The sequence below is a fragment of the Pseudochaenichthys georgianus genome, chromosome 10, assembly GCF_902827115.2.
Source record: "Pseudochaenichthys georgianus chromosome 10, fPseGeo1.2, whole genome shotgun sequence".
Classification (NCBI taxonomy): domain Eukaryota; kingdom Metazoa; phylum Chordata; class Actinopteri; order Perciformes; family Channichthyidae; genus Pseudochaenichthys; species Pseudochaenichthys georgianus.
Window position 1 is genome coordinate 8176558 of NC_047512.1, and position 18946 is coordinate 8195503.

The 18946-nt window shown below is 39.3% G+C and overlaps 1 protein-coding gene across 5 annotated transcripts in view; it reads right to left on the reverse strand.

Annotated features, from left to right (window-relative positions):
• The window catches only part of ldb2a (LIM domain binding 2a), a 105597-nt gene that overhangs the window by 25408 nt on the left and 61243 nt on the right, over window positions 1-18946 (reverse strand). For all 5 annotated transcript variants that reach the window (XM_034092794.1, XM_034092793.1, XM_034092792.1 and 2 more), the window contains exon 4: window positions 5208-5330. In XM_034092794.1, the coding sequence (XP_033948685.1) occupies window positions 5208-5330 (123 nt within the window). The remainder of the gene's footprint in view (window positions 1-5207; window positions 5331-18946) is intronic.

Below are 18946 nucleotides of genomic sequence, written 5' to 3' on the forward strand. Positions count from 1 at the left end.
GTAATAACCTGCTGAACGTTGTTGTGGCTGCTGTGACGCTCAATCACGTATTCCAGACCCTCATTTCACACTATTGTCAAACTGTGAGGCTAATTAATCAATATTATTGTGTCATTCCATTTAAATTAATTCCCACATATTTTTCAATTTTGTATCTTTGCTGGATTTAATGAAGTTGCTCAGTGTATGTATATAAATATCCTGGCAGCAGGGACAATTAGTTTAATACGTTACTGCAAACACATGCAGATCAAAAACACTCAAACACTCAAAAACACTTACTGTATATGTTGTGCTTTTTGCGAGCAGACAGCAGAGGATATTAGTTTGAGAAGTCGGCAAATGCTACCAACTTTTTTATTTTATGTATCTTCCCTTTTCTGATGTGACAGCTGGCGGATGCATCATTCATATACAGTACAATATAAATAACTGACTGAATAAATCAACTGATTGCCAAATATGAACTTCTTGGAAACCCTGTGATTATACAGAAAGTGTAGGAGTGAGAAATATATGCTACATAACAACAAAGCAAAAAAAAGGCCATTATAGGATGAGGTCTGATTGAAATAAAGTACGTTTTATATAACTTGTTTGTTTGAGTGTTGGAATCACAAAAAGCTGCAGGTATTGACGGAGGAAAACACAGCGCAGACTGAGGAGAAGCACACTTGCATCCACCGCCTCATGAAAAATGCATACTTCTATCTCCAGTCGCATCGCCGTGTGGAGGAAAAGTCAAGAGGGAAGAGTTCCTCCCTCAGCAGAGCCACGCCAGTGACGGGAGAATTGAATTAGTGTGCATTATTGGCCGGTGGCGGATCAGAATCTGAATTACTTTACTCATCAAGTGGAATTAGTCTACATGCACTGATAAGGAATTGGCTTTGGCAGCACTGGTGCCGCCATGGATCAACAATGTGTGGAGGAACACGAGAAACATACGCTGGCACATACTGCATGGTGCAGGGACCAAACAGACTCTCAGCTCAAGAGGCCAAACACAGAGATGTTGTGTCTGTGACATGCTGCATTATTGTTTACAGCATCTGTCAACAGTTTATCTGCATACATTTGAATTTATTAGTCAGTAAAATACTTTAATTCTTCACTACTTCACTATCTTGTGTGTACCAGATTATTCATACGGTGTGTGTGTGTGTGTGTGCGTGTGTGTGTGTGTGTGTGTGTGTGGGCCTCGCATTACTATACTTGTGGGGACCTAAATCTGTTTACACAGTCACGTGTGGGGACTCGCCTCCCTTATGGGGACAAAATGGAGGTCCCCATAAGGGGGATCATTAATTTTAAGGTGAATACTTGGTTAGGGTTAGGCATGTGTTGGTTATGGTTAAGGTTAGGATAAGTCTCCAGGGAATGCATGTAAGTCAATGTAATGTCCCCTGAAGTGTGTGTGTGTGTGTGTGTGTGTGTGTGTGTGTGTGTGTGTGTGTGTGTGTGTGTGTGTGTGTGTGTGTGTGTGAGAGAGAGAGAGAGAGAGAGAGAGAGTGTGTGTGTGTGTGTGTGTGGCCTAGCATTACTATACTTGTGGGGACCTAAATCTGTCTACACAGTCACGTGTGGGGACTCGCCTCCCTTATGGGGACAAATTGGAGGTCCCCATAAGGGGGATCATTAATTTTAGGGTGAAGACTTGGTTAGGGTTAAGCATGTGTAATGTCCCCTGAAGTGATGTATACATGGTTGTGTGTGTGTGTGTGTGTGTGTGTGTGTGTGTGTGTGTGTGTGTGTGTGTGTGTGTGTGTGTGTGTGTGTGTGTGTGTGTGTTTGGGAGGGGAACTTCCATTGTGTTTTATCTGTTTGTATCTATGTTTTTATTACCTCTGTGTTTTCAGCACACCTGGAAGGAAACTAACCTTTAAGAAGAACAATGACTCCTGTACTTTACTTATTAGAGTTGTATAGATACTTGTGTATGGCTTTATTATACGGTATATATATATATATATATAAGGTTTCTTGAAGATGTATTATGAAACATCCAAACAGTGTTCAAAATGCTGTTTAGATAGCTTATAATAATGCTGTTAAATGGTGCCTTTACTTAAATAACATGATGAATGGACTTGTACCTATACATGTGTATTTATTTAATCCTTCTTTTAGTTAAAGTTATGTTACTTTTACTTTGTTGAAAATCTGATTGATTGCAACACTGCTTTTTTATAGTAAAAAGGGGATAGTAAAATGAAACCTGAGTAAACATCAAGTTTTGTTTAGGCAAGGCAAGGCAAGTTTATTTATATAGCACTTTTCAACACAAGGCAATTCAAAGTGCTTTGAATTTAGGGACTTAATGAAGGCGAAGGTTTATCGCTGACTGCCTACTCGCACAACAAACCATTGTCAAGACAGATTTAAGAAAAGGTAAAGTATTGACAAATATCTTATTAGACAAAAATCGATTGACAATTTTGTTCCTGACATCAATACAGATGAGTTTCTGAAGTCAGCATCTAGTGGGCGTTACAGGAAGTGCACAAACAAACTGTCCTCATCTTAATTCCTTGTGTACATTTTTCACAGTGGGTAGAAATGTAAATGACGTTCTTGTACTTTTTCTAAAGCTGTGTGCTTCTACTTCTCAAAGATTATTAATGTTTGGCACACTTTCCATCCCTGAACACACTTCTAGCAAATATGATAAATGTGATTTGACTCAAAGACGCTCATAAAATCAGAAATAAATTAACTATCTATGATATCAAATTCTTCCTATTTCCAGGCAGGTTCCTCTCGATTGACTGTTTCAAAAAAGAGCACTAGTTGATCACTTCACATCAAAAGTGAGCGTTTCACAGTTAATAACTGCTATCTGCCGTTTCAGCCTTCCTGTTCTGACTCCCTCGTGTGCGGATCTGCTTTCATTAGTCCGGGCTACGATCAAAAGACTCGCGCACACAGATCACTGCAGATCTGGCCGGGACAATATCCCACTCTCCAGGAATTACTGTGAATACCCACAGGGGCTAATTTATTGGTGAGTGAAATTCATATGAAGGTATGGCCAAAGACAGCTCTACCGACGACGAAGCCTCCACTTTGGGTCCACAGGGGTAAATGGAACATACTCTGAATAAAACGTGTTTTTCTCATCGATCGACTGAGCTGTATAGAAATGGTATTATTTAAACAGAAAACCAAGAGCATTGAAAAGGGCTTTTGTATGTAGTGTTCTTATGTAGACTCTATGCATTACATTAATGCACACAATGTACAACAATATTTTGTATTACTGCAGATTTGTATTCCATATTGTATTCCTTCCATTCCATTCTATTGCAATGTAAATACTGTTATATTTTATTTGACTATATTATTAATTATTTTAAATATTTTTCTTGTTCTCTACCTGTGTTTTTAATTCTTGATGAAAGCCCTTTTAAGACAAGATATTTGTAACATTTATGGCTTCATCTACGTTTTAAACTAATGGCTTTTGTCATTCAGACAGTGTTCATGTTAATGTTTCAAACATGACATTGCATGTACTGTAGGATAAGAGAGGAGGCGTCATCACAAACAGATGTTGAACAGTGTAATGATATAAAGGAAGAAGAGTGTTCTCTCGTCTCTGTCATGCTGCATCAATATCTTTCCCTTGAGGCTTTAATTTATGATGATATTGAGAGACGCTTCGAGTGAATCTCCTAATACATTTACCTATCAAATTCATCACTTCTTAGGAAGCGAACCCTGCAGACTCTTGTAAAAATATGTTAGTTTCCACAATCAATTTAATGGATGTTCTTTTTATTTTAAGTTAAGTTGAACGACATATGAAGGGAAACAGCTGGTCTGATTAAGTTTGAAGTTATGTATTGTCATTTGCACAACAACTACAGAGCAGCAGTTATTTGCAACGGAGATCCCAGGCTCCCGTCAGCAAAGCTCATTAAACACGAATATCACAGAAGCATCGTCTTGCTACAGTATGGTAGGTTTTGACTATCCTTCTTTTGAACTAATGTTAATACAAAGTTGGTTTAAAATTATGTTTCTACAAGTTTAAACAAAAAAAAAAACTTTTTCTTTTCACCTCAAGGTTAAGGGATTATTCTCTTTTGACATAATGGAGGAAAATCTCCCTTAATAAACATACAATTGGTTAATTTGAAGTTAATGTACTCTGGGAGAACTATTAAAGATTATAATCAAACATACTGCAGGTGCATTTATTTATTTACTCGTTTAGTGAACTCAACAGCATTCAAATCAGGCTTTAGCTGAGTGAAGCGTTGATGCAGAAATGTTAGCATGTCCCACAAACAGTAGTGAGATTACTTTCATAACTTTACGATAAAACCGAGTCAGGCTCCTGAGAAAAATTGACGACAAAGAGAAACATGTCTGAAGGGGATTAAAAGGAGTTGTGTGACACGTAAAAGCACCTTTTTATAACAATGGGATAACGCTTAGCTAAATTACAAAAAACATGTTCATTATTTGAACTTTAACGGCCCGTCCACACTGCAGCTTCAAAAAAAGCTTGGAGCTGGGCGTGTCCGAAGCTCGACCAACAACCAACAACCAATCACATGAATCTCCCGCCCCTGACACACAAGCAGCGGTTTGATTGGCTAGAGCTTGTGCTGGCATATGATTTGATTGGCTGACGCGTCCACCGAAAGCTTCAGAAGCCTGAAACGCCAGGAAAGCTCCGCGCTGCTTCCCACAATGCAGTTCGGCGAAAAGTGACGTCACCCCATTCAAAGTGAAAGGGCAGACGCGTTGGAAACCGTTTTGAAGCTGTCGAAGCTGTCGTGTGGACGGGCCGTAAGGCTTACTTTTGTATTGCATTAACCAGAAAGTTGTTAATGTTATTGACATTATCCTAGCCTTATTGATATATGGTATTTCCCCTATAACTTCATTTGAAAGAAGACCTTCTGCTTCCCTCCGCAGCTCCAGTGACTAACTGTGTGCTACACCAGGGGGAATTAAGCAGATTAATATCTCTCTCTCTCTCTCTCTCTCTCTCTCTCTCTCTCTCTCTCATCGTGGCCTTTGATGTCTGCAAATAAATTGGTTTGCAAAAATCCCTCCAAACTGCTTTGTCGGCGTTTACATTTCATATGGCTCATGAATAGCTTCTAAAAGATTCCCGGCAGAGTGCACAGACCCTCGTTAGGAGTCCAATAAGTGACACCTATATTGTCGCGTGTTGATGATGTCACACTCACGTGCATGGCCAGGATGCTGCGGGGGATGAGCTCTCGGTACTGCCGGATGGTGAAGTGCCACGTCTTGATCCTCATCAGATCATCGAAGGCGAACTCCAGTATCAAACGGCCCTCCGTACAGACCTGCAACCACAGATCACGTTGGTTAGCGTTACTGTAGGGGCGAAGACTTAAAGGTCCCCTACTATACTGAGATATACAAAACATGTCTCTGAAGTGTTTGGCTCCAAACACCAAACACATCATTGCAGCATTACCCATAATCCCCTCTGTTTCAGCCCTGTTTCAAAAGTGCTGATTCTGTGTCTGTTGCTTTAGATGAAAATAAGGAGCCCCTCCCCACACCCCTCTGAGAGAGGTTTACAAATAACACAATGGTGCTCTAGGAGGAGATTCAGGTGATAAGGGGAGGGGGGGGTTACCTTGGTTGCTGATTGGCTAATGGTTACACAAGACAACACATCGTTATGACATCATATAGTGGCCAAAATCTGATCAGCTCATTTTCAGACAGGTTTTTATAGAAATGGAACAGGACAAAAAGAAAGAGACATGAAGAAGAGGGGACACATGTTGATGTAGAAGAGACATGAAGAAGAGGGGACACATGTTGATGTAGAAGAGACATGGAGAAGAGGGGACACATGTTGATGTAGAAGAGACATGAAGAAGAGGGGACACATGTTGATGTAGAAGAGACATGAAGAAGAGGGGACACATGTTGATGTAGAAGAGACATGAAGAAGAGGGAACACATGTTGATGTAGAAGAGACATGAAGAAGAGGGGACACGTGTTGATGTAGAAGAGACATGAAGAAGAGGGGGGACATGTTGATGTAGAAGAGACATGGAGAAGAGGGGACACATGTTGATGTAGAAGAGACATGAAGAAGAGGGGGGACATGTTGATGTAGAAGAGACATGAAGAAGAGGGGACACATGTTGATATAGAAGAGACATGGAGAAGAGGGGACACATGTTGATGTAGAAGAGACATGAAGAAGAGGGGACACATGTTGATGTAGAAGAGACATGAAGAAGAGGGGACACATGTTGATATAGAAGAGACATGGAGAAGAGGGGACACATGTTGATGTAGAAGAGACATGAAGAAGAGGGGACACGTGTTGATGTAGAAGAGACATGAAGAAGAGGGGACACATGTTGATGTAGAAGAGACATGAAGAAGAGGGGACACATGTTGATGTAGAGGAGACATGGAGAAGAGGGGACACATGTTGATGTAGAAGAGACATGAAGAAGAGGGGACACATGTTGATGTAGAAGAGACATGAAGAAGAGGGGACACATGTTGATGAAGAAGAGACATGACGAAGAGGGGACACATGTTGATGAAGAAGAGACGTGGAGAAGTGGATTTTGCATAATAGGTGACCTTTAAAGAAATATAACAGGAAGTTGAATCATAATCAAACTGTCGCTGGGGCACCAGTAAGGACATCTTACGAAGGGGGAAATGATTCAATGTCCAGGCAAGAACGTTGTTTGGTTGTTTATTTGGGATTATCCAATATTATACAGAGCAATGGGTAAACCTGTTGTTGTTCCTGTTGTGTAGCCTTAACATACGCTGGTGCGCCAATCCCACCACAACCTGTGTCCAATATATACATAATCAAGGGGACACAATCAACCGGTGCCGACAATAGCTTTCAAAATAAAGCATACAGAATGACTGTGAATTACTAAAATAGTTAATTATTGAATAACGATTAATTTAATATAAACGAAAGCAGCAAGATAATAAATATTTACCATTAAATAACATAAATCCATCCAAAAGTTACTTTACATGTTCTACTTTACATCACTTCTTAAAGTATAGCGAGCTGCCGTCCGCTGATTTGGATTTAGATGAAAGAAGGAATCAGTGTTTGTTGGTCGGGTGAGATTTTGATACAAATAAATGATGGAAGGGTTTTTTCGTCTCTGTTTTTGGTAATTGTTCAAGGGCTCCGTCGAGCTATTATGCTCCTAATATTTACTCCTTCTCGCTTGCCTCATTCAGAGCATCTGTCCTTGGGCCTCTCACAAACCATCCAGCTATTTCTAAAAATGTGAAAATAAATGTAATCTGGAGAGGGGTGTGTTTACACCAGAGACAAAAGAACTTGGCAGGTCAGAGAGACTTGCCAATTAGGAAGGGAGAGACAGAGAGACAGAGAGGGAGAGAGACAGAGAGAAACATTTTTTTTTAGCTGAATTCAGGGCCCTTACGCTTCTCCCATATTCCGTTGCTGTGACAACCAGCGAGAGAGAGGAGAGAGACGGCGAGAAGAGGGGGGTAGAAAAAATATATCAGCTGATTAGTTGGCATGGCAACCGCAAAGATGTAATCCCACCAGACACACTCTAATCAATGCCCCCAGCACAGATGGTCTCCTGAGGATCAGCAAGAAAGAGGCTAGCGGCCATATTGCACCCCCAACAACCCCCCCCACACACTCCTCCTCACCCTCTTTCCCCACAACCTTCCCCTCCTGATCACGTGCTACAGCGCTAACTCCAACACACACACACACACACACACACACACACACACACACACACACACACACACACACACACACACACACACACACACACACACACACACACACACACACACACACACACACACACACACACACACACACACACACACACACACACACACACACACACACACACACACACACACACACACACACACACACAAATATATATAAATAGAGGCTCCAAAAAACCCTGAGCTCCTGACTGAAATGTGGATCCAGTGGAACGTTCTCACTCTTTGTGCAGAGCAGAGATTATAAAAAGTAAACATAAAGACACTTTTGTTCCATATTCTGACGACTAGTTTTAAGCTGAGTGTTTCAAATGTTTGAAGAATTAAAGCTGCAACAATTAGTGGACTTACTGTATCCATAGGTCGATAAACAAGTAACTATATTGAAAATTGCGTATTAATTAAAGTTATTAAGATGCAAACAAAACAACAGAAAATGTAGTTTTTAGCCTCGCAATAATCGAGAAGTTCTGCTTTTCTCTGTTTTTATAAGACTGAAATAAATATATTTTGGACTGAAGAGACATTTAAAGAAATCCCCTTGAACCTAACCAACGTAGATATATATTTTTCACTACTATCCGACACTTTACAAAGAAAACGATTTATCGTCACCAGTTACAGCTTTTTAAAGAACAACAGCCACTTTTGATAGACGTAATTAATTACACATTTAGTTTGCACACGACTATTGTCACAACACCATACCTCCTCCTTGAATATATACATTTCAGTCAGACAACTCACGTGTGTCTTTAACATGTGTTTTAGAAGCAGCATATAGTTGAGTTTGGCGTCTAGGCTCGGGCCTCATCACTCCACAGATATACATAGCACGATGAGTGATGATTAAATAACTAACCCCCCGAGCCTACAGGTGGAAGCTGGGGTGGTGGTGGGGCAGCGAGCAGCAGCGACGTGGAAGTAGCTGCAGCAATAGCAGCAACAAGCAATGCATGGAGAGAGATCCGGCAGGTTAAATAGGGCGGAATATTAAGGAGACTCTGTCAGGTTGGTTGCAGAGTGGCAAGGGGGCGTTATGTATGAATGCAGCATACAGTAAGTGCTCGAGTTGACTGCCTGAACTAGCTCGCAGGCTTCGCCCCATTCATGGCTGTGATTACTATGGAGAAAAATCTAGCAATAACATACTGTATTCAACACTGTACAGTAGAGTACAATGGCTTAAATAACGTGTTATTACTACATCATTTACTTTTAAAGATCGTATTTATATAACACTTTGTATACTTGAATACATGATATATATAGTTTAGTTTATTTATGTATAGTGTCGTGGACAGTCCCCGTCGATGAACTGTCAGTAAATGGTGCAACTTTAGCCGACATGGCTAATTTCCAGCTGTTGTCCCCGGCCAGATGGTAACAGACACCCTTAAAATTACAATATATCAACAGCATTAGTTATAAGAAAATATATAAAATAAAATAAAAAGGAGGAAAGACAAGTAGATACCGGTGTGAGGATAAAAGAGAACAATAAACAACACACGTTACTACATACAGTACATGTCACATATAGCACATCACAATCACATCACAGAAACCAGGGGCAACATCCATGATCACAACATGTAACACAACATGTAACACTCACGCCATACTCAACAACACAGACTAGTGTGTGCAGGTGTAGTTCTCAGTGAACCATGTTTTTAAGTGAGCTGTGAAGGTGGGATGTGTGTGTATGTCTTTGATTTGAGTGGGTAGAGAGTTCCAGTTCTGCATTGCTGTAGTAGATTGTATTAGTTGTGCTCATATCTTAATTCACATGATGCACTTATATTGTATTGTAATGTGAATATTTGAAAATGTTCTTCCTTGCTGTGTTTTACTCATTTCTTGTTGTTTCCATGTTCTGGTGGAGAGAGTCTTGATTTACTGCAAGTGTTTTTCCCTTCTTCTGAAACTAGTCGTATTGCATGTTGGAAATCAACACTTCAGCGACAATTCAGAGTGGGTTTTTTGTGCAAACACATCTGGCATCTGCGTGGCCGGATAATGTGGTTTGTCTAAGCTAGATAAGTGTGGATTAGACTAAAACAATGTTTGAAAAATAATCCTTGGTGTTTAATGGACGCTGAAAATAGTCTTTATGTTATTTTTTTCATATTTTAGTGTCAGTCCAACAGCAGTTTGTCCACCAGCTGACCAGAGAGAAAGGGAGGATGCAACATGACGTCATGGAACCACAACACAACTTTAAAAACGTATGTTCTCAAGACATCTAAGTGTGATTTGTTGATTCAAGACAAATATGAACATTAAGATTAAGAAAATAAGCAAAAACAATTAGGAACCTTCGTATAAGTAATTGTTTTTGAGATACTATATGATAACTTGGATAGACTAAGAAATTATTTTAAGATACTAAGTCATAATCTTTCAAAATACATCGTTTTTTTAAGGTACTAAGTCATTACTTGTCAAAAGGTCAAAATACCTCATTATTTCAAAAACTGCCTCATTATTTTGAGATCCCAAGTCAATATTTCAATGTCCTAAGTCACTATTTTGAGATACTAAGTCATTGTTTTTGAGATACTATGTGATAACTTGGAGTTACTAAGTAATTATTCTGATATACTTAGTCATTATTTTAAGATACTATGTCAATATTTTAAAAACTACCTCATTATTTTGAGATCCCAAGTCAATATTTCAATGTCCTAAGTCACTATTTTGAGATACTACGTCATTGTTTTGAGATACTATGTAATAACTAAGTAAGTAATTTTTCTGATATACTTGGTCATTATTTTAAGATACTGTAATTATTTTAAAAACGGTGTCATTATTTTGAGATACTAAGTCGTTGTTTTGAGATACTATGTGATAACTTGGAGATACTAAGTAATTATTCTGATATACTTAGTCATTATTTTAAGGTACTATGTCATAATCCTTAAAAATACATCGTTTTTTTAATGTACTAAGTCATTACTTGTCAAAAAGTCAAAATACCTCATTATTTCAAAAACTGCATGATTATTTTGAGATCCTAAGTCAATATTTCAATGTCCTAAGTCACTATTTTGAGATACTACATCATTGTTTTGAGATACTATGGGATAACTTGGAGATACTACAGTAAGTACTTTTTCTGATATACTTGGTCATTATTTTAAGATACTATGTAATTATTTTAAGAACTGCATCATTATTTTGAGGTACTAAGTCATTGTTTTGGAATACTAATGAGATAACTTGGAGTGACTAAGTAATTATTCTGATATACTTAGTCATTATTTTGAGATACTATGTCATTATTTTAAGAACCGCATCATTATTTTGAGATACTAAGTCATTGTTTTGGTATACTAATGAGATACTAAGTTGTATAATGACTAACATGAACTTTCTTTCATCAGAAGGCTAAGTGCTTATCCTTTTTCTTTTAGTGCAATTAAGAAAACTTACAGTATGTTGGTTTAATAAACATATATGCATAGTTTTAAAGTTTTGAGTCCAAAACACTTAAGCCCCGGGTTCTTCAGCCCATAGTGAATTATAAAAAGGAATATAATAATTCATCCACTTGTTCTCAAATTGCTGTTGAAAGGTGTGAAAAAACCAACTCTGACTTTGGTGCTTTTCTTTCCTTCCTTTGAAATGAAAGGCATCGTGGTCATTATGGGAGTGGAAGGGTTTAATGCCCTTTGGGCTGCTAACACTTATTAAAAGACCAACTAGTTAGAAATGTACGAAGAAATAAGTGCTTCTTTACATCCTGAAAGTGTACTTTTTGAAGATGTATGATTCATTGAATTGCGTTTGCTAGTCAGCCAATGTCTGCAGATGCTTTCAGGTGCTGTAGCCTACAGAGAAACAAAGCTGCACTATTGATTTATTTTTCTATATGCCAACTGTGTCTTAAGCATTGTCTCCACTATTGCTCTTATTTCTCCCCGCACGCTTTCTGCTTCTCTGTAACCGGTTAATAAATGGGAAAACCAGCTGAAACTAAACCAGAATAAAAACCGCTTTAATTGCCAAGTGCATGAAATGTGCAGGGATTTGTCAAAGTGGCACTGGTGCAGAGTAACCACAAATGCAACCGAAGCAGCCTTTATCCAGACTTAAATCACATAAAGCTATTTATTTCTGCATACAGAGAGAATTTTTTTTTTTTTAGCTTAATAGTGTTCCCTTATGAAAACTAAAAGGATCCGCCTGATTTAAAAAGTGGTCCATTAAACGGTAAAGCCCCTCACAGAGAGTCCCCATTGATTTAAGAGCAGGGTCGTAAATCTTCCACACAACGGGGCTGAGATCAGGGGATCTCCGTCTCAAACGAGCAGCGAAAGAATAACAGCGTCCTGCTGCGGAGGTACTGTTCAATACTGTACCCAAACATGACAATCTATTAACAAGAGAGGAGCTGAAGGTCATTACATCGATTATTATGAGCACTCATAACCGCTTCTGCTGAATATAAATAGGATCGAAGTTGACTAAATGTGCTCAATTATAGCGACTGACAGGCTTACTGTTCTGCACCTCAACAGCACCTTCAGTATCACTGACTGGAAGATTACAGCAAATGTATGGTAAATAATCAGAGTGTGTTACTGTCGATATGTTGAGTTCAGAGCTTATGAGATTAGTCGAATAATCAATTAGTCACGATAAATGTAATCAGACGCCATTTTGCTAACCATTAATTGTTTTTTTAAGGACAAATCAACGGTTTCAGCTCCTCACATGTGAATATGTGTGTGTGTTTTAGATTTCTATGATAGTTATCTAAATATCGTCAGATTTTGGACAAAACAAGCAATTTGGAACCGTTGTTTTTGATATTTTCTGACATTTTACAGACTAAACGATTGATTAATGAATCAATAATGAAAATAATCACTAGTTGCAGCCTCTGTTGAGTTCGCGCAAACGCATCAAGACGAGTGTTGATGCTGTTATCGAATACTTTCCTTCCACGGGACAATCAATGCAAAACAGTGCTGCTAAATCAGCAGCTCAAATGCACTTTTAAATGAACATGTTTTTTAGGATAAATATGGTGTCATTGTATACAGCAGGATATACTTTATACTATTGAGCTTGCCATTAAGATGCATGCTACTGTACATACAGTAACTTCAGCATCACTAGTTTGTAAGATTGATTGGGTATTAAGACCTCTCTATGTCTCTCATTGTTTCTTCTTAAAATAAACAGTAGTGCATAATCAAAAGCACATCTGTCAGACATGTAAATATGCAAATCAAATCAAAATAAAAGTGATGAACTCCTGTCTGTCCAGATGCATAAGAACGGCAGCTACTTTATGGTTATAGACCTTCATAAGGAACAAAACAAACAATACAAAAAGACAAATGCATGTAATTGTAGTTAAAATGAAATCAAACCATGAGATGATAAACAAATAGGGATAAGGCAACACAAAATAATTGAATAATGAAAGGAAAAGAGAGACCGTTACTCAGTCAAGGTCTCCTCTCTTAACACGATCATAACAGTACAGCCTGGTGACAGTGAGCATCCAACAACATGAAGCTTTGTTCTACTGAAAGTTACAGGCGGCCGTAAATTAATTTGCAGTTTTAAAAGGAATGTCAGCAGCTTGTCGAGCCTTTAGTACTCTGATCCTATTTACATTCAGTAACACATGCTGTAAATGTAATATCAATCAAACTCATAAGCTGCACTGTTACTTCTATGATGTTTAAGAAGCTAGTGATTAGGGTTGACTAGTATTTTAAAAGGAGACTAAGAAGAAGAAGAAAAAGATTACATTAAATTATCAATTACATTTCCCCTCTGCTGTTATTTAATGAACTACATCAAATACAATACACAGGCCAGTTATACACACATGCACAAACATACATCATTAATAAGAACATTAACATAAAGAGCTGCGATTTGGCCATAGGCCTACATATGATTTATTTTCCTCGATTCTAAGAAAAAGTATGAGTAATTCATATATGCAAGAAATATTTAGGAAACTACAATCCAGAGACCAGTAAAGCACACTACTGATAATACATCCAGGGAATTACATTCACTCGAGCTGAGATCACCGTATCAACTCTCCTTTTGCTCTTTGCTCGCCTCCCAGCGTGAAGAAACCCCCAACTGGGCACCGGTAACAAGGGCCGTGCCCTCAGAGCTAACACACACTAACACACATCGGCCGGGGAGAGCAAAGCCTGCTGGGTAGTGAATGGAAGTGCTGGGAGGTTGGCGGCTTCTGGCCCAAATTGGCACCCTGTGTCACCTTGTCAACACCTCGCCGCCCTGAGAAAAACGCACACATTGTCCACCAGCGCCCGGGTAGCAGCTAATGTCAGCCTCGCGCTAACTCTGCTAACTCCGCCCATTCGTTAGCCGGCAGCACACAGGTGAGCCCAGGAGGGAGCTGTGCTGAGACTCTGCTGAGCTCCTTGAATGCATTGCCGTTCAACCATTACTTTAACTGGTAAAGCTATATCTGATGTATACAATAATGCTTATACTAAAATAAAGCTGTCGTTACATTTTGGTGGAGTGAAAAGTTGTAGGCTACTCATGAGACTGTGCTGAGCCCCTTGAATGCACTGCTTTTCAACCATTTCACATCATAGACTCTATGCATTACACTAATGCACACACTGTACAACAATATCTGTTTTCTTTTTTTTTATTACTGCTGATTTTTATCCATCCATCCATCTTCTCCCGCGTATCCGTGGTCGGGTCGCGGGGGTAGCAGTTCCAGCGGAGAGTCCCACACTTTCCTTTCCCTGGCGACATCAACCAGCTCTGACTGGGGGATCCCAAGGTGCTCCCAGGCCAGCGAAGAGATATAATCCCTCCACCTGGTCCTAGGTCTACCCCTTGGTCTCTTCCCAGCTGGACGTGCCTGGAACACCTCCCTAGGGAGGCGCCCAGGTGGCATCCTAACTAGGTGCCCGAACCACCTCAACTGGCTCCTTTCGACGCGAAGGAGGAGCGGCTCAACTCCGAGTCCCTCCCTGATGACTGAAATTCTCTCCTCCCCAAGGGCCAGCCACCCTGCGGAGAAAACCCACCTCGGCCGCTTGGCGCTTGTATCCGCGATCTCGTTCTTTCGGTCATGACCCATCCTTCATGACCATAGGTGAGGGTAGGAACGGAAATGACCCGGTAGATTTGTATTCCATATTGTATTCCATTCTATTTCTCCGTAAATACTGCTATAATTTACTATATTTTTACTAATATTTTTCTAGTTCTCTATATGTGTTAATGTTTGTTTTACTTAGCACCATGATATCAAGTCAACCTACTGTACCTGGTAATAAACCTGTTTCTGATTCTGATTACATTGACTGGTAAAACAGCTTATACTAAAATAAAGCTGTCAGTATATTTTGGTGGAGTGAAATGTACACTATTAGCTTCCAAAATGTGTTGGAATATAGACTAGCACAAGATGAAAATACTCAGTTAAAGTACAAGTACGTCAAAATAGTACTTAATTGAATTAAAATATCCTTTATTAGATTCTACCACTGAATATACTGTAAATACTATATCATACGTCCAACTGCATTGATTAGTTGACAGACGTCAACTTAATTGCCAACTATTTTTGTAATCAAGAGTTACTTTTTAAGCTAAACACGCAAGGAAATGCTGTTTCCAACCTCTCAATGATTACGACTCAGCGTTTTTTTGTTTTAGATCAAACTGAATATATTTATTCATGTTCTTATATAAACACATAGTAGGGCTCAAACTAAAGAGTTCTGTATGTCAATGAATGGTTTCTAATCAAACTATTAATGATGATTTGTAATACCATATATATATTTTTCATTTCATTACAGTGCAATGTTTTGTCATATCTTAGAACTGGTAGAAACCTGTTTTGTGCGTAAGAATAGAATATAATATAATCGTTTAATGTCATTATACATGTACAATGAGATAAATAAATGCTTCTCCCTTTCAAGGGTGCCATCAAAACAAAACAAACGTCAAAACACAAGACAACAAATACACGCAGCATACATACCAACAAGGATCATTCTTGTTCACATTGGTTAAATGATGGTTGTCATTGTTTAATGCTTTATGGAACATGGGTTCTCTAAATGCGCAGAGCAAGACAAGGAAAGATGTTGAGAAATCTACATGAAGGAGTATGTTGTTGTAAAACTAACCACATATGCTAACTACTTTAGGTTGGGGTACGACCAAATGTTTGCACACCTCACATCGTATTAATAACGCCTCATTGCACAGAAGCAGAATCAACAATTATTATTATCCTTCATTTTATCCTCAAAATTAGCTTCGCTGAAAAAATATATGAATCAATTATTATATGTGTTATATTATTACCTATTATTAGGTGTGTTGTGCTTATAGGCTAAGGATCACATTAGCAATGAGTCTTTATTCTTTTATCCTTGACCTTTATGTTGTGTTTGACTAGATGGCCTTCTTCTAGTAATGTCACATAAACTAAAGTACGCTCGTCTATATAACGGTGTGTTTTTTAAGCCTCCCAGATCCCAGCAATTAACTCTGTGACTACAGTGCTGTTATTCCTGACAGCCACCATGTCTAAAGACACACAAAAACAAGACACACATTACAAGTAACTAGAAGTATTCTTAAAATATGGCCATGCCAAAAACAAATAATCTGAATTTTATATTTTTGGAGAAGAAATAAGAGATAGAGGGAGACGAGCACAGGAAGAGACGGAGAGAGAGAAAGAGAGAGAGAGAGGGAGAGAGAGAGGGAGAGCAAGAGAGCGAGTTGGGAGCTGGGGATGATTTCTCTAGGGATGAAGGATGCAAGTGTGTGTGCGTCAGTGTGTGTATTAAGGGTGTAGGGGGGTTGAGAAGAAGGGGGGGGGGACTAGAGAGAGTGAAGGGAGAATGAGCGAGCGAGTCGGGCAGGGGGATGAGAGAGAGGAGGAGGGCGGTGGAGGAAAGCGAGGCAGAGCTGATTGAGATTCGGCCTCCAGAGCTGCTCTGCTGCTGCTGGGAGCTCAGGGAGAACACGCTCCGTTATTGGAATTCTTTTTTCTTTTTTTCTAATGAATTAATTCTTCTCATCCAATTTAGGTGAAGATGAAAAGAGAGCAGCGCTTCGAGCATCAAATTTAGCTTTTTGTTGACCGGGGCCCGGGCCGCTCTGTTTCTGTTCTGTACGGTTAATATCGGACACTCGGAAAATATATTAGGTTTTTTGTGTGTGTTTTTTTGTCCGTTGGAGCTTTGTTTACAACACGCAAACAACTGATACGGAGAAAAAGACATTTCCTGAGTGTGTTATTGGGGATGTTTCATTACCATTTACTGATATGATAAGACAAAGAGCCCACACACACACACACACACACACACACACACACACACACACACACACACACACACACACACACACACACACACACACACACACACACACACACACACACACACACACACACACACACACACACACACACACACACACACACACACACACACACACCAATAATTAATTAGTCAAGGTTATTTGTTTTGTAGAAAAAATGTAATTCATTTTCAGAAAATAAGATAAAAACAGATTAAATGACTTTTTGCAGCGATGTTTTTGAAATTCACTTTGAAGTCTCACAAAGCCCCTGGCCGGTCAGCTACAAAGATAATTTCACACACACACACACACACACACACACACACACACACACACACACACACACACACACACACACACACACACACACACACACACACACACACCACACACACACACACACACACACACACACACACACACACACACACACACACACACACACCACACACACACACACCACACACACACACACACACACACACACACACACACACACACACACACACACACACACACACACACAGACAGAATAATCTCCACTCAAAATGTAAAGAAAAAGGGAGAAGACCTTATGAAACCCCCTATGAAAGACACATGTGGGCAGTCATGCATCCAACATACACACAGACATACAGTACAGTCTCATCAGAAAATATGCTAAGATTTGACTTTTGATGCGAAATAAGTGTCGAGCAGCACACTAATGAACTACATTTGGATGTTTAAATGCATTCTTTGTTAAGCGCTGGACAAGGGTAAGTGTAAAGCAAAATCGTTGGATAATCTGTTCCAAGCCGATTTACACTATGACCCATTTGAGCTTATTACAGATATATCATGAGCGTATTGAATTAAGTATAACAAATGCATAAAATATAAATGTTTCTTTATATTATATCTATGTGAAAGGAAACAATATCTGTCATTGTCAAACCTGTTTAACGCCTTAAAGAAATATCAATACCGCCTCAAAAGTCTCACATTATTCGACTCAAGTGTAAAAAAAAACGTAAAATCAATTTTTTAAACAGCTCAATTACTGTACATCCAAATTGCGTTTCTCTTCCTCAAAAAGACACAAGACCAAAATAGGCGAATCAACGCTTTAGTGTCAAATACAATTACAAACGATGCCAAGAAATAATTAGTCAAGTTTGTTTGTATTGTAGTAAAAACTGTAATTCATTTCCAGAAACTAAGATAAAAACAGATTAAATGACTTGCTAAAATGGAGATTTTTTTTGCAGCGATGTTTTTGAAATTCACTTTGAAGTCTCACAAAGCCCCTGGCAGGTCAGCTACAAAGATAATTTCTCACACACACACACACACACACACACACACACACACACACACACACACAACACACACACACACACACACACACACACACACACACCACACACACACACACACACACACACACACACACACACACACACACACACACACACACACACACACACACACACACACACACACACACACACACACACACACACACACACACACACACACACACACACACGAGGGCATAGAGCTGTTTAATGTCAGAGCAATCCAGAGTGGTGCTGCAGCTCAGGGTTCAGGGGATCCCTTTAGCTCGTCCGTCAGATATCTGGCTTCAGATTCATTTAGAGCGTCAGCAGAAGAAGAACGGCGTCAGCGAGCCATCGGATCACACTGAAGCAGATATTCACTCGCAGGGGGAAACTCTCCCAAAAGACAAAAGCAGATGAGCTCAGCTTTAGAGCTTCAGGAAGACCTCGGTGTCAGGTGTGGATTATCTCACCTGTGCTA